Source organism: Chlorocebus sabaeus, chromosome 8, assembly GCF_047675955.1.
Source record: "Chlorocebus sabaeus isolate Y175 chromosome 8, mChlSab1.0.hap1, whole genome shotgun sequence".
Lineage (NCBI taxonomy): Eukaryota > Metazoa > Chordata > Mammalia > Primates > Cercopithecidae > Chlorocebus > Chlorocebus sabaeus.
This window is the reverse complement of record NC_132911.1, coordinates 38,555,985-38,571,618: the sequence shown is the minus strand read 5'-3', so window position 1 is coordinate 38,571,618 and position 15,634 is coordinate 38,555,985. Positions and strand designations below refer to the sequence as shown.

The 15,634-nt window shown below is 40.0% G+C and overlaps 1 protein-coding gene across 19 annotated transcripts in view; it reads right to left on the bottom strand.

Moving 5' to 3' along the window:
* The window catches only part of TACC1 (transforming acidic coiled-coil containing protein 1), a 126,571-nt gene that overhangs the window by 24,919 nt on the left and 86,018 nt on the right, over positions 1 to 15,634 (bottom strand). For 7 of the 19 annotated variants that reach the window (XM_037983552.2, XM_007962233.3, XM_073018035.1 and 4 more), the window contains 3 exons: positions 7,196 to 8,312; positions 2,166 to 2,226; positions 160 to 367 (listed from right to left, as the gene is read on the bottom strand). In XM_037983552.2, the coding sequence (XP_037839480.2) occupies positions 160 to 367; positions 2,166 to 2,226; positions 7,196 to 8,004 (1,078 nt within the window). In that variant the 5' untranslated portion in view covers positions 8,005 to 8,312. Of the gene's footprint in view, positions 1 to 159; positions 368 to 2,165; positions 2,227 to 3,510; positions 3,547 to 7,195; positions 8,313 to 15,634 lie in introns of all 19 variants that reach the window. The other 12 variants (XM_037983553.2, XM_073018036.1, XM_037983557.2 and 9 more) reach the window with 5 other exon arrangements.

Here is a 15,634-nt window from a genome sequence, read left to right as displayed (position 1 = left end):
CCCTTTTCCGGGTAAAGAAGCAAAGCATAGGTCAGCATCCTAAATCTATCCTTCAAGTGACCCAATTCTTTAATCTCTGTAAGGCGCCTCCTGCTTTATTAGGCTTTCAGGCATTTCCATGCTTATGTACATTAGAAAGATGAAGATATGCTTCCATACCTGCTTCTGAGGATGAAAACGCATGATTTATGGTAGACACGGGAACATTGGAACATTCAAAGTACTCCAGGTCTTCCTCTGGCTCACCTTTCACCTCGGCCCCAGCTGATTTCTGACCACATGACGTGGATGCCAGTTTCTCCTCATCGGTAGCATGGCCATCCCTATTAGAAATGTCTGAAATCTGGGAGATCACTGCTCCTTCATCCTGAGAAACACAACAGAGAAGATGTTACCCTTTAGGAGGGCAAGCAATGGGGAAAACTGACATCCCATGAATGGAACAAGGTAGACACAACTCCATACAGATATGTGAGAGGTTAACCACAGATCAGGGTACAAAGCAAGGAGGAAGTTGGAGTCTTTCAATTGTGAGATATTGTTTTATAGAACCTAGTTTCTGTAATTTGAGTCTGAGGTTTTAAAAAATGATCTTCTCTAGGTTAAGTTTATAAGCAAGCAGTTTAAGTGGTTTAAGACAATGGTTTTCAATTTTTTTGCTTGTATACCTCCTAATTTTTTAAAAAATCTATGTACCCCATTGCATTTTCAAGTGACAGCTAAAAAATTTTTGGCATAAGTTTAAAAAATCACAAAGAATGTAATATCTGGAATATTCTAAATATTGAATTTACTTAATGCTATCTAGTTACCTTGGTGATTTGATACCATATGTAAATTTACACTAACAAGTTCCTGAATAAGTCAGAAGTTTATGTTATTCCTTTTCCTCTCTAGATCTGTATTTCCATTTCACTTCCATCATGAAATCCAAATGAAAAACATCTGCATGGCTGGAAGTCTTTTAAAGGTCTCTATCCAATGTCTCTGTGAAACTTTTTTCTTTGACCGTAAGTCTTAAAATTTTTTTCTGCTGGAGAGTTATTATATTAATGCATAACTTATTTTCAAAATACTGCAAGTTTTGATAAGTATTATCAGACACAAAAGTTGTTATATCAATTACAAAATGTTTTATTGCACTAATTCTTAAAAACTTTTACAGTGCAATAAATGGGTTTTATTTTATATCCAATAAATGGGTTTGGGGTTTCTTTTTTTTTTTAAAGAAGACCAAAGATAAATTTCTCATAGTTCTTGCTGCCTACTTTAGCAAAATCTGGGAGAATCTTTTACACATTTGTAACAGATGAAAAATAACTCAGATTGCAAATTTCCCCCACCACACCCCTTTTTTACATTTTACACCATATACCAAGTTTCTGGTCCAAATTGTATAGGATAAGTCACGTTAAATTGAACTCTATTAAACAATGAATGTATTCCTGTAATAAGTATACTGACAAAGTTTTAAAAAGAACAAAAGGATCTCATTGCAATCAGTGGGCCTGGGTTTCGGTTTCTTTGTTTTGCAATTAGTCTATACGGTCATGGATGGATACTATTTATTGCTAGAATGTAACAAAGGTCAATATCAATTTTATTCCTGGTTTCTATTTTTATAAATATAATCATTAAGAAACCTTATTTATACAAACAATAGATGAAACAGAAGGTAGTTCTGTAATGTAAGTGCCTTTCAATTCTTTGAACCCCTTTCCAAGTTATGTGCCCCAAAAAATCTATCATCAAACATTATTTTTAGATCAGTTAACAACTCAGGTTTTCCTCTATTGTTGAAAGCAATGAATTAGAAAACCATCTGACTTAAGAAAACTACCATCCAGTTATTAGTCAATTCTCTTCTTAGCACCTACACCGATATTTCAGATCTTCCCTTTGGTGCCCTGGAGACTTTCACACCCTGTGGTGATGGTGATGCATCTTTGTAGCACTTAAAGTGGGAATTTTACCAAAAAAAAAGTCATTGTGAAAGGGTTTGCTTGTCTTCAGGGGCCTTCTCTTCAGGGACAGTAAGGATCTGTTTAAAACTGAGTACTCAGGCACCCATTGTAAAGTCCTTTTGAACCACCCGCCGGGGTATGCAAACTCCCACTGGGGGACCCCTGGTCTAAGAGACGTTCTGGGGATGGACACAGACTCACCTGGGAACATGCATCCAAAGCGAGAGACTGAGTTTCATGCTTCTTCACCTTACAGCCACTCCTGGAAAGAGAAGAAACACAAACAAGCCAGTTTGCAATCACACTGACAACTGTCAAGGTATGAAATGGAGCAGAGAGCAGTGTGTGCGGATAGAAGCCAAAGCGTACAGCACCACACAAATCATACATCGCCGCATGAGAGAGGCAGGGATACCTTTTATGCCTCTGAGTTTTCCCCAGAGAGACAAGGTAAGCAAAGACCTACAGTGGGGCTCATTCTCTGAAAAGACCCCCTCCGCTTGCTTCTGTGAGTTGTCAAACAGTAGCACTCTGATGTCTATGGTTTTTAATTACACGCCACCAAAAGTTTTTCAGACAGTAGAGCCTTAGCAGCTGAAGACATTCAGTTCCTCTGAGCCTCACTCACTTGGCTTTGACGTTCATCAGAAAAATCATCACGCTGGACCAAATTCTTTAAAAATTCTTTATTGTTCTAAAACCCATAGACGTCTCATAAAACAGTTCCAGTTAAGACGTGTGTGCTCACAGAGAAGAACTGTCAATAAAAAGTATAAAAATAAAAATATGTGGGTAAACTGTTACCATTCCTATTAAGTAGTAAGATGGAAGATGAATGTCACATGCTGCACAAAGCCTGAAACTGGGGAAGCTTGAACCACCTGTTATTTGTAGATTAGCACACAACTTGTGATCACAGGACTAATTCAGATTCTGTTCTAATAAACTTAGAATTTCCAGTAAAAACACCACGGTGACCAAAAAAAAGAGAAAAAATTATTTGCAACTTTTTTTCTTTTGTGAGAAAAAATACAAAGACAAGCACATAAGTTACCAGAATGTGCATAATCACTAGTTCATGATCTTCTTTCCCTAATCTTCTTACTGAGTGCTACCCTCTGCCACCAAACTCAAGTTGAGCTGACTCAGTAAAATTTATTAACTGTTCCAAGCCAGTAGCTTTATCCTACCAAAAAAAGCCAATGATTTCCAATATTAAATAGCAGAACAGTCCCTCAAACCACTGCTGCGATGATCTTGGGGCCAAGCCAGCTTTTGGTATTGTCAAAGCGCCACATGACACCTGCCAAGCCAGGGAGCGCAAGCTCTAGCACCTAAGGTGTAAAGACCAAGCCCCACTCCCTTAGGTATGGACAACTGCAAGGCTAAGCTGACTCATGGAAGTGACTGATGAAATGCAAAAAAAAATCATCAGAAGATCAAACTCAGAATTAGAAGCAAACATGCTATGAAGAGATGGCTGGGGGAAGGGGGAGAGGAAACTGCCAACAGTCCCAGTGACAAAAGAAACAGCAGGAGTACTTACAACAGAAAACAGAGAAATTTCACTTGTTCAGTAGTCCTGATGCACCAACCAAATTAGAGACAGGAAAGAGACAGACAGATGGAGAAAAAAAATCATGTAAAGACTGGAATATTCAACTCTAGTCTGGCAGATGTAAAAGCTGCACAATTCTTTCTATGAGGTGAGATATAAATTAAAAATGTATTCATGAATGTTATCACTAGTGAGTGAATGATGAACAGACCTCATCTACAAAACAGACTGGTAGAAACACTCAGAAATGCCACAAATTCAAATGTATAGATGAAAAATAAACTTCCAAGAGGTCTAGCACTCCTTTCTTCTAAAAAGAACAAGACGACAAGATTTTTGATTGCGTAAGGACTTAAACCCCTATTAAGTGTATTAGATCAAGAAGTTCATTCAACAAAAACAGAATAGGGGAAAAAGGTTACTGGGTGAGGGTGGTAGGACTCGAGAGATGGTGCTTCTTGCTGCTGAATATAAAGTGTAGAATAAATTACCCTTTCTTTGGCCCAGATTTCATCTTATTTAATGCATTGGTGGCATGCAACTGAAAGATTCACAAATGACTCCTTATTAACTTCAGTAGGCAGAAGCATCCCACATTTAGGGAAGGAAGTACCTAGGCAGTGATGTGCCCAGTACATACCCTAAGCGCTGTCTAGAGAGAAGTAACCAACCTTAAAAGCCACAAAAAAGGGCATCCAATCAATAATATTTTCCAACAACCATTTAACTGCTTATATACAATCAAGCAACAGATCGAGAGCTACTAATGACATTTCACTCCCCTTAGCCATTCTGGGGCTGCTGAGGAACTGGTTCCTACATCTCTCTACTTTCTTGGTCCTGAAGTTGATCCTTCTGCTCTTTAAACCTCTGGGCATCTTCCTTTCTGCTGTAAGTCACCATGATATCCGGAGTTTTTCTTTAAGTCATAGCAATGCTGAGAAGCATTTCCTCAACTGACATACAGTGACAACTACAAGTTCAGTGCTTCTCATATTCCTTGTACATATTTCATCCTGCATCTCATTGGTCTTTCTTTGTATCTACATTTTACTCAAACTTTTTAGTAAAATGTCACAGGGCCACAAAAGGATATACAGTCAGGTGCCATGTAATGACGTTTCAGTCATGTATACGATGGTGGTCCCGTAGGGTTATAATGGAACTGAAAAACTATTGTCTAGTGATGTCCTGACGATCCTGACCCAGGGTAGGCCTAGGTAATGTGTGTGTCTATGTCTTAGTTTTTAACAAAAATTTTAAAAAGTAAATAAAGAAATAAATAATTTTACACAAAGAAAACTTACGGTATAGGGATATAAAGAAAGAAAATATTTTTGTATAGCTGTACCATGTGTTTGTGTTTTAAGCTAAGTATTATTACAAAAGTCAAAATTTCTTAAAAAATTTAAAAGTTGATAAAGTAAACATTACAGTAAGCTAAACTTAATCTATTAATGAAGGAAAAAAATTTAAATAAATTTAGTGTAGCTGAAGTGTACCATGTTTATAGAGGCTACAGTAGTGTACAGTAATGTCCCAGGCCTTCACATTCACTCACCACTCACTGACTCACTCAGAGCAACTTCCAGTTCTGCAAGCTCCATTCATGGTAAGGGCCCTACACAGGTGTATTATTTTTTAACTTTTATACTATATTTTTACTGTACATTTTCTATGCTTAGATATGTTTAGATACACAAATACTTACTATTGTGTTACACTGCCTATAGTAGTTTTTTTTTTTTTTTTTTTTTTTTTTGAGACGGAGTCTGGCTCTGTCGCCTGGGCTGGAGTGCAGTGGCCGGATCTCAGCTCACTGCAAGCTCCGCCTCCCGGGTTTACGCCATTCTCCTGCCTCAGCCTCCCGAGTAGCTGGGACTACAGGCGCCCGCCACCTCGCCCGGCTAGTTTTTTGTATTTTTTAGTAGAGACGGGGTTTCACCGTGTTAGCCAGGATGGTCTCGATCTCCTGACCTCGTGATCCGCCCGTCTTGGCCTCCCAAAGTGCTGGGATTACAGGCTTGAGCCACCGCGCCCGGCCTAGTTTTTTTTTTTTTTAAGACTGGGTCTTGCTCTGCCAGCCAGGCTGGAGCACAATGACATAATCATGGCTCACGGTAACCTCAACCTCCTGGGCTCAAGCAATCCTCCTGCCTCAACCCCCTGAGTAGCTGGGACTACAGGTATGCACCACCACTCCTAGCTAATTAAAAAAATTTTTTTACAGAGACAGGGGACTGGTGGGGGGCTCTATGTTGCCCAGGCTGATCTTGAACTCCTGGCCTCAAGGGATCCTCCCACCTTGGCCTCCCAAAGTGTTGGCATTACAGGTGTGAGCCACCACACCTAGCACCTACAGTATTCAGTATGATAATGTGCTGTATAGGATTGTAGCCTAGGAGCAATAGGCTGTACCATATAGCCTAGGTATGTAGTAGGTTACACCACCTAGGTTTGAGTAAGTTCACCTGATGATGTTCACACAACAAAATCACCAAAGGATGCACTTCCCTGTGGCTTATCCTGCGGCTAAGTGATGCATGATTGTATTATCATCTACTCAAGTTTTGTGATAAAGTAATCCTGTAGCAAAGTTAAACTGAAACTTGATACGGAATATGACCTTAGGTAATTATACTGAAAACTCCAAGGATCTTGCAAAAGTCAGATAATTTCCCAGGAGAGATGGGGGATTGACTAAACTGACTACTTTACTCAGTTTTAACTGCTCATGTAAAATATTCTTGATTCTTATTAAAAATTTACCTTCTGGGCGATGAGCCAGAAATTATACATGGAGACAAGAATTCTCATCAACTTTAGTGGTAGGTTTGTTTCCCACAAAAATCATAGCTTTCTGTTTATGTAAAAAGTCTTATTTCTACAAGACCCTTTTGGACCATTTCCCACATGTTATTGACACTACAGAGGTAAGTTATAGGATTGGAATTTCTGTTTTATCCATAAAGAATATGAAGACAGTGGCCAGCACTGACATTTGAATTGTCTGTAACATGACTCCTAACAGCCCAGCCAGGATTTCTGAAAACCATCAAATCTCTATCTGCCTATCTAATGCCTTTTTTTTTTTTTTTTTTTTTTTTTTTGAGATGGAGTCTTGCTGTCGCCCCAGCTGGAGTGCAGTGGCGTGATCTTGGCTCACCGCAACCTCTGCCTCCTGGGTTCAAGCAATTCTCGTGTCTCAGCCTCCCGGGTAGCTGAGACTACAGGTATGTACCACCATGCCCAGCTAATTTTTGCATTTTTAGTAGAGAAGGTTTCACCATGTTAGACAGGCTGGTCTCAAACTCCGGACCTCAAGTGATTCACTTGTGTTGACCTCCCAAAGTGCTGGGACTACAGGTGTCAGCTACCATGCCCAGCCTATTTTTTTAAAAAACATAAAAAAGTCTCTAGGGCCAGAGGAAAAGAACTTAGCTGATTAAGCCGAGGATTCAGAAATAAGGCAACAATTGGAAAAGGAAACCTCTGGTATTTCCGATTCCACACAACAGGCCAAATAGTGAAGACTGCAGGATAACGTTATGAGCTTTGTATCAACCTTGGTGCACCTCAAAGGTAAACTCAGTTCACCAAAGCCAAAAGTAGCCAGCTGCCAAACTCACAGAGAAGACACAGAGCACGACACCCAGCGCCCACTGTCACTCACGTTATTAAACGCGACTTTGCCTTCTTGGGTGATTCTAAGATTTCATTAACATGATTACCAGTGGGAGAACAAAAGTCACTGCTTGTTAAGGTCGTAGTTGGTTTAAAGGGATCCACAGATTCGTCAAAGTTATCTGGGTCAAAGTGGTAGGAACCCTCAGAAGAGAGGGATGGGGAGTTCTGCAGAACAGAGTGGCTCCCAAAGGGGTTGAAGCTGGCGTTTTCCCACTGACTAGGATCTAGCTTGGAAGATGTTTGGGAGAGAGGCCCGTCACGTGCCACTGGGTCTGTAGGCTGTTCTAAACCTGCTGACTTACTGATGCCATCTTTTTGCATCTTGGGAATCAGTTTGCTACCCGGTTTCCTGCCAAGCTTCCTTGGAAGGGCTTTCCTGGCCTCTATGTTTCCCACATCTTCTGTGAAATCAAACTCAAGCTTGAGAGGTAAGCTCCTGGACTCCTCCCCCAGCTCAACCCCTGAGTCGTTTGTGTCACTACTGAGAGTGCCGGGAGTTTCTTTAAGGTCAGGGGGAGACTTCTGGAACATGGCACCTCCTAGCGAAGAAGGACTTGTGTTCTCATCCAGCTCTTCAGGACTGAAGTGGTAGGATGCTTTGGGGAGAGGTGTACCCTCCGCAGTAGCGTCAGTGTCTGAGAACTCTCCTCCAATTGCTTTCTTCCTCAGGGGGACGGGCTTGGGCTTTCTCAGCTTGCTTCTTCTGCTGGGCACAGGCTCTGGATAGGAGTGGCCAGCTTTTAGATTGGCTTCTGTGGAGGGCTCAAGGGTGACCCCCATGCTGCCTTCCGTCATTGCCTCGTCCTGGAGGGCGTCTGGCGGGCTGGAAGGCAGAGCCTTGCCTGAGATTGCAGTTACACAGCCATAAGCTGCTTTTGTTCCAAGGGCTGCCGAGATATCCGTGGAATCCCTCGTTTCTATTGAAAATGGCCTCACAATGGAAATTTTGCTAAAATCATGTTCAGGCTCCTCTTTGAAATTCTTGACTGAGTGAGAATCAATGGTCTGCTGTGGCACTTCATTTTCTGAAGGTTTAGAACAAGTCTTAGATGAACATTTTTCAACCACTTCTGCTACAAGCTCTTCATCAGCTTCTTGTGATTCTAAAATGAAACACAAAAACCATCTATTAAAGAATTATCTTTCTGTCATTGGTAAATATCTTTTCCTACCTGAATTCATATAAACAAATAGCAAGTTCTTCCCCCTTTGCTTTTATTAACCATCTCTAAAGTTCACCAAGGATGGCAGCACAGCCTGAAAAAGAAGAGTAGCACAACACCCTAAAATGAATTTTCCTATCCCAAGTTGTGTATGTGCATTATCCAAGTGATACGAATGGCAGCTACACCAAAAGGGCTATTTAGAAAAAGGATAAATAGAGCAAGAGTCTGCTGCAATGTATATTAAGTGATGTTAACATTCTGTAGGGTAAAACTGGTCTGCAGGAATCTTTAGAAACCAACAGCTACAGCACAGGGAGTCAGATTGGCGCTGAGACAGTTCCTAGGTACAGCTGAACAGCTTCAGGGTCAGAACCTTATGCAGTGAACAGATTTGAATCTTTGGATGTCAAAAACACAAGTATCTTGGGAGGCCAAGGCGGGCACATCATGAGGTCAAGAGATCGAGACCATCCTGGCTAACATGGTGAAACCCCATCTCTACTAAAAATACAAAAATTAGCTGGGCGTGATGGCACATGCCTGTAGTCCCAACAACTCGGGAGGCTGAGGCAGGAGAATCACTTGAACCCGGGAGACAGAGGATGCAGTGAGCTGAGATTGCAACACTGCATTCCAGCCTAGACTCCGTCTCAAAAAAAAAACAAAAAAAAAAACAAACAAAAAAAAAACAAACCCACAAGTATCCACAGAACAGAATTTAAAAAGGCTGTTTCAAAAATAAATTTAAAAAATCTACTGTGACCAACTCAGAATCATCTCTCCGTAGCCCTAAAAACTAAAAGAACCAAATAAGAAAGCTAATTTGAAAAACCAGATATTGAAATGGCTTTAAAACAAATAGCTCTTATTTTACTAAGACACAAATTATAAAACAATAAAGTTATTTTTTCTTTAGAACCTTTGTCTCTAAGCCAGACCAGGAATTCTCTAAATCACTTGTGAAAAATAAAAATCCTTTTTAATTGTGGTCTTACTAGGGTAAGTGCTGCAAATATTAGGAAGGTGTGAATGAGGTGATTTCATTAAAGCACAAAGTGATTTCCTGACATAGATAACCTGAAACAAGAGTAGCACAGAAAACTCAGTGAATTGCTTATAATATCTCAAGATTTTAAATGAAATTAAGAGATGACCCTCTAATCCTACTTCCTAATCCTAATCCAGGAGCAGAGTCAAGTACCACTGGAATATCATAGGAACAGTTTTTATTTTTGTTTTTCTTGAGACAGTGTCTCTGTTACCCAGGCTGCAGTGCAGTGGCCTGATCTTGGCTCACTGCAGCCTTGACCTCCCCAGGCTCAAGTGATCCTCCCACCACAGCCTCTCAAGTAATTGGGACCACAGGCATGAGCCACCAAGCTCGTTTTTATTTTATTTTTTATGTAGAGACAGGACAGCCAAGTTGTCCAGGCTGGACTCACTGGGCTCAAGCAATCTGCCCACCTTGGTCTCCCAAAGTGCCAGGGTCACAGGTACAAGCCACTGTACCAGCCTGTTTTTTTTTTTTTTTTTTTTTTTTTTTTTAAAGGGTCTCTCACTCTGTTGCCCAGGCTGGAGTGCAGTGGTGTGATCATAGCTCACTGCAGCCTCAAACTCTGGGGCTCAAGCAATCCTCCCACCTCAGCTGCCTGAGTAGCTGGGATTTGGAATAGTTTTTTTAAAGCACTCACACACCTTTCTCATGAATCTTTTATGATTATTATTGGGTAGTGGTTTATAAATTATACTTCACAAATATAACTTCAGATATTCTACAAATGTCCAATTAAAATTTTTCTTATAAATATATGTTTATTATTAATACTAAATCTCAGTGCTTCATAACCAGAACTTGGTTTAACATATTTCAAAAGGATTTTTTAAAAAAGATAGTAAGTATGGCAAAATCTTGGTAACTGTTGCCCAGGGATAGGTATATGGGAGTTTTCATTGTATTATTTTCTCTGTCATACAGTTGTGAAACTTCATAATAGAAAGTTTAAAAACTCAACTGCAATACACACAAAATTTTAACAAGAACATTTTAAACTGTACTGACAATTTCACTTATGTGTACAGAGTCTATTATCTCTGTCCATGTATGCAAACTGTTATAAATGTGTTATTGTTTCTTTGTGCTGATGATGGGGAGGCACACAACTGAAAACAAGCCATCAACACCCTAGGGCTGCAAATATCCATGTGTTTCCGTGTACAACTGGCTCAGTTAAAAGACAGGCCAGTTGTACAACACTGAGTCTTGATTATATCAAGGTTTAGATAGTTATCACTCCTTTTAAGTGTTGGTGCTTATTGTCAGCTTTTTAGATTCGACACAGGTGGTATAATAAAAATATGTATTTTGCCTTTGTCCTCAGTCCCTGGCACAGAGCTCCCTACCCCTGGAACCTCCTGACTGGTCAGTGTCTTTTGTGTGCTAATGAATGACTGGGTGCTGGGGGTCCCCTGACAGCTGCAGGAACGAGTTGGTCACCAGAAAGACCAAGACAAGATTAGAGGGTTGCAACTTTCAGCACCGTCCCCACTCCTTCCAGGGAGGGGAGAAAGGCTGGAAAATGAGCTCAATCACCAAGGCCAATAATTTAATCAATCATACCTATGTGATGAAACCTCTATAAATACTCCCAAACGACAGGGACAGGGAGCTTCCAGGTTGGTGGACACGTTGACTTACTGGGAGGGTGGTGTGCCCAGAGGGCGTGGAAGCTCTGCACCCCTGCAGGTATGGGGACACCTTGCCCTATGTATCCCTTGCATTTGGCAGTTCCTGAGTTGTGTCCTTCATAATAAGCCAGTAAATATAAGTATTTTTCTGAGTTCTGTGAGTCGTTTTAGCAAATTACTGAAACTGAGGAGTTCTGAGAATCCCCAGATTTATAGCCAGTTGGTCAGAAGCACTGAGGCTTGCAACTGGTATCTGAAGTGGCGGCAGTCTCATGGGACTGAGACCTTATCTTGTGGGGTCTGCACTAGATAGTGTAAGAAACGAACTGAATTCTTGGAAACCCAGTTGGTGCTGGCGAATCTGAGAACACCCAGAACAGGAAATGTGCCTTTTAACAGTGACTATTTAAGAGCCACAGCACTAAATTATCTGAGATTTTTTTAAAATGATACTTCTAAATATCTCAGTTTTGTATTTTCTACCAAAAAGATTTAAACTTATGAGGAACCACTTTACGTACTATTTCTAAAATTTACATCTATAAAATTAATAAATTGGATGAATTGTTAGATATTGTTAATAACTCACATCTGAAACACAAATTCCCCTCTGCTCCTCTTTCAGACTTTTGGAATAGTTTAATTAAGGCATGATCTCAGGCACTAAGCTGAATTATTAAAAAACTTATCTGCAACTACTGACCTGCATAAATCAAGGTTCTTTCAATCATGTAACTCAAACACTACTGAAATAAATTTGATTCTTTTTTTTTTTTTTTTAACACGGTCTCACTATGTTGCCTAGGCTGATCCTGAACTCCTGGGCTCAAGCCATCCTCCCGCCTCAGCCTCCTGAGTAGCTGGGATTACAGGTGCATGCCACCACATCTGGCTTAGTTTTTAATTAGACTCTGATTTAGTTATTTTGTATGTTTCAATCTCACAAATCTCATTGTTTTTAAAACTAATGTTTTTAATCTTTACAACTATAATATATGTCACCTTAAAGTCTATTATATATTAGAGCCCACATTTTTTTTTTTTTGAGGAAAAGGTTCTACTGCCTTAAGATTTTGAAAACTATGGTTAAAGTGGAAAGTGCATCTCTAAAAATGGTGATATGGAAGTAAGTGGGGATAAATAACCCGTCTAGGAACTTAATACACATGTCCTTTTAAGGAGAACTTCAGCATCTCTCAGTTATACTACAGATGACCTCACTGTAAGTAACAGATCTTGAAAATCCTATACAAGAGGTTATATTTTAACGTCTTTATCCTGGTGCGCCCAGCGGGAGTGGATGGCGTGGCATGGTGGGAGAGCCACCCTTTCCATATGCTGACAAGCAAGAAATAGTCTTGAGCCACTGTTTCTCCATCTAGAAAACTATTTTACACTACATTTTACTATAAATCAAACCAATATACTGGAAGAACTTGTTACCTAACTAAATCATGATGGATTTGGTAAAAATAAAAATTCTACTTCTAAAATATTGGTATTATACATGTATTTTCTTGTGTACAATTTATAAAGTGATATTTACCCATAAACTAATTAGCCTATATTAAATGTTAGGACAAGAACTATCTCCTTTCATTTGCTTTGGATTTGTTTTTCAATGGATTTTTTTATTTGGTTATTTCAGTACTTTGGTCTATAAAGAGGTGATTCTGGGCCAGATATGGGAGGTTTTCCATTTATTTTTGAAACAGTCTGATTACTTAAACCCTGTTCTGTGGAATAGGGAATACAGTTATGTGTTGGTTAACAACGGATTCTGAGAAATCTGTCATTAGGTGATTTCGTCATTGTGCAGGTCACTGTGTGATCATTATAGAGTGTACTTGACACAAACCTAGATGGTATATCTACTACATACCTATTGTATAGTCTATTGCTCTTAGGCTACAAACCTGAACAGCATGTTACCATACTGAAATACTGTAGGCAATGGTAACACAATGCTTAGTATTTGTGTATCTAAACACAGAAAAGGTACAGTAAAAATATGGTATTATAATCTTACGTGATCACATCATATATGCAGTCAGTCACTGATCAAAACATCATTATGTGGTGAATGACTGTATTTGTATTTTTAACTTCCAACCATTCAAATCTGCTCACTGCATAAAATTCTAACCCTGAAACTGTCAGGCTGTGCCTGGGAACTCAGTACCCATCTGTATCCCTCACATTTAAGCTGTTGATGTCCAATGGCTCCTCTGGACCTACAGAATGTTAATACCACATCAGATACACTGCAGTAGACCCTTGCTCTACTTAGTCTTTTCCTAAATAAGTTCTATTTGCATTATCCAAGTGATACAAATAATCAACAGATTCTCTCTCAAGAATCTGAATTAAGACAGTAAGGGGATCTGTAGGAGGCTGAGGTCAGGATAAAATAGAGACAGAAGACCATCCTATACCAGTTGGCAAGTGATAGAGAACAGAGGTACCTGAGGACTTTTCAATGCCCACAAAGGCCTACCTACTGCCCCAGCTTAATTTCCATGAAACTCTCCTTTCTCAATGATGTATACGTATTTAAGCTAGTCTGAGTGGATTTCTGCCCTTTGAGACCAAATGTATCCAAACTAAAGTGCACAGAAAACTCAAGTCCCAAGATTCTGAGATCAACTGATGTCACCTAATGAGAGGCAAATACATAAACCCTTCTGATACGAAAGGATGGGCATTACAATCACGTCCTATGCAATGTCTTCAAGGAGCGCAGAGATAAAGAGCAAACCTGTATGTAAGTACAGGATGAGAGACCTACCTGAACAATCGGCCAACATTTTCTAACACGCGACTGCAGTTAACTGCAAACTCAATACAACCATGGTGGCATAACTGAGCACAAAGCAAATGCAATCTCAGATCCCATTAACAGATAAACAGAAACATCAATGACAACAGTACTGAGTAAAATGCACTGAGGGTTTGGATGGACCAGGCAATGGGCTACTAAGAGCTCACCGATATTATCCTATTGAACCAAGACATCAGTCTTTACCAGTAGGCAAACCCAAATCTGTCCAAACTCTAAGGCCTGGGTACTAAACCACAGATTAAATTCATCTCTTGATTGCCAGAAAAGTTTCTTGTAGTCTCCTTGATTGCACAACATCTGGGATTGTGAATTCAGTTAGATTCTGAATTCAGTTCTAAGCTCCTCATCTTAAAAAAATTGTGAACAAAAATGAATGTCCTTAGAGGAATGTGGATCAAGGTGGTGTATCTGTAAACAATCAGTCTAAGATATTCAGCCTAGAAAACTAAGAAACACTATAGAGTCTGCAAATATTTTAAGGGCACTTGAGGTAAAGGGATTAGAATTATTGTAGCTTCAGAGGATAAAATTAGGATCATGTGGACAACTATTAAGAGGAAAGTGGATTTCAACTCAGTATAAGAGAAAACAAACAAACATGCATTGAGTGCAAAGAGAAGCCAGCTCCCTATCCATCAGGAATGGTTCACCCCTCCATTTCACTCACACATTCACTCAGTCATTCAACAAATACCCAAGCATTTTTATGTACTGGGCTCTGCCCTTGGCACTGGGGATGTAACAGCAAGCAAAAAAGAGGCGGCTCTGTTCTCCTGCAGTTTAGAGACTAGCAGGATAGAGAGATATTGATTAAATAATTACTGAAAGAATGAAAGGGAAAAATGAGGCTGGGAAAACAGAAAGGCATCATGCTTATAGAGCCTTGCAGGCCTTGTCAAGAATCTGGTTCTATTCTAAGAGCAACAGGAAGCCATAAGGAGTTTTTAAGCAGCAAAGAATATACTCAGGTTTATATTTTGAACAGACCCCAGCTGCAATGTGGAAAAGGATTAAAGAGGGTAAAAATGGAACATGTAAAACTGCTAGTATGTTATTCTAGGGGCTTTGACAAGGGTGATGCTAATGAATAGGAAGTATCGGGGGAACCCACCCCCAATATTTCAACGTAGGTTCTTTCTATTTTCCCTAAGTGTCAGCCAATCTGAGAAATAAAGAGAAAGAGTACAAAGAGAGGAATTTTACAGCTGGGCCGCCGAGGGTGATATCACATATCGGTAGGTCCGTGATGTCCCCCGAGTCGCAAAACCAGCAAGTTTTTATTAAGGATTTCAAAAGGGGAGGGGGTGTATGAACAAGGAGTAGGTCACAAAGATCACCTGCTTCTGAGGCCAATAAAGATCACAAGGAAAAGGGCAAAGCAAAGATCACAAGGCAAAGGGCAAAATTAAAATTACTGATGAGGGTCTATGTTCAGCTATGCATGTATTGTCTTGATAAACATCTTAACAGAAAACAGGGTTCAAGAGCAGAGAACCAACATTTATCAGGCTGGAATTTCCCAATCCTAGTAAGCCTGAGGGTACTGCAGGAGACCAGGGTGTATTTCAGTCCTTATCTCAACTGCATAAGACAGTCACTCCCAGAGCGGCCATTTATAGACCTCCCCCAAGGAATGCATTCCTTCCCCAGGGTATTATTAATATTCCTTGATGGGAAAAGAATTCCGCGATATCTCTCCTACTTGCATGTCCATTTATAGGCTCTTTCCAAG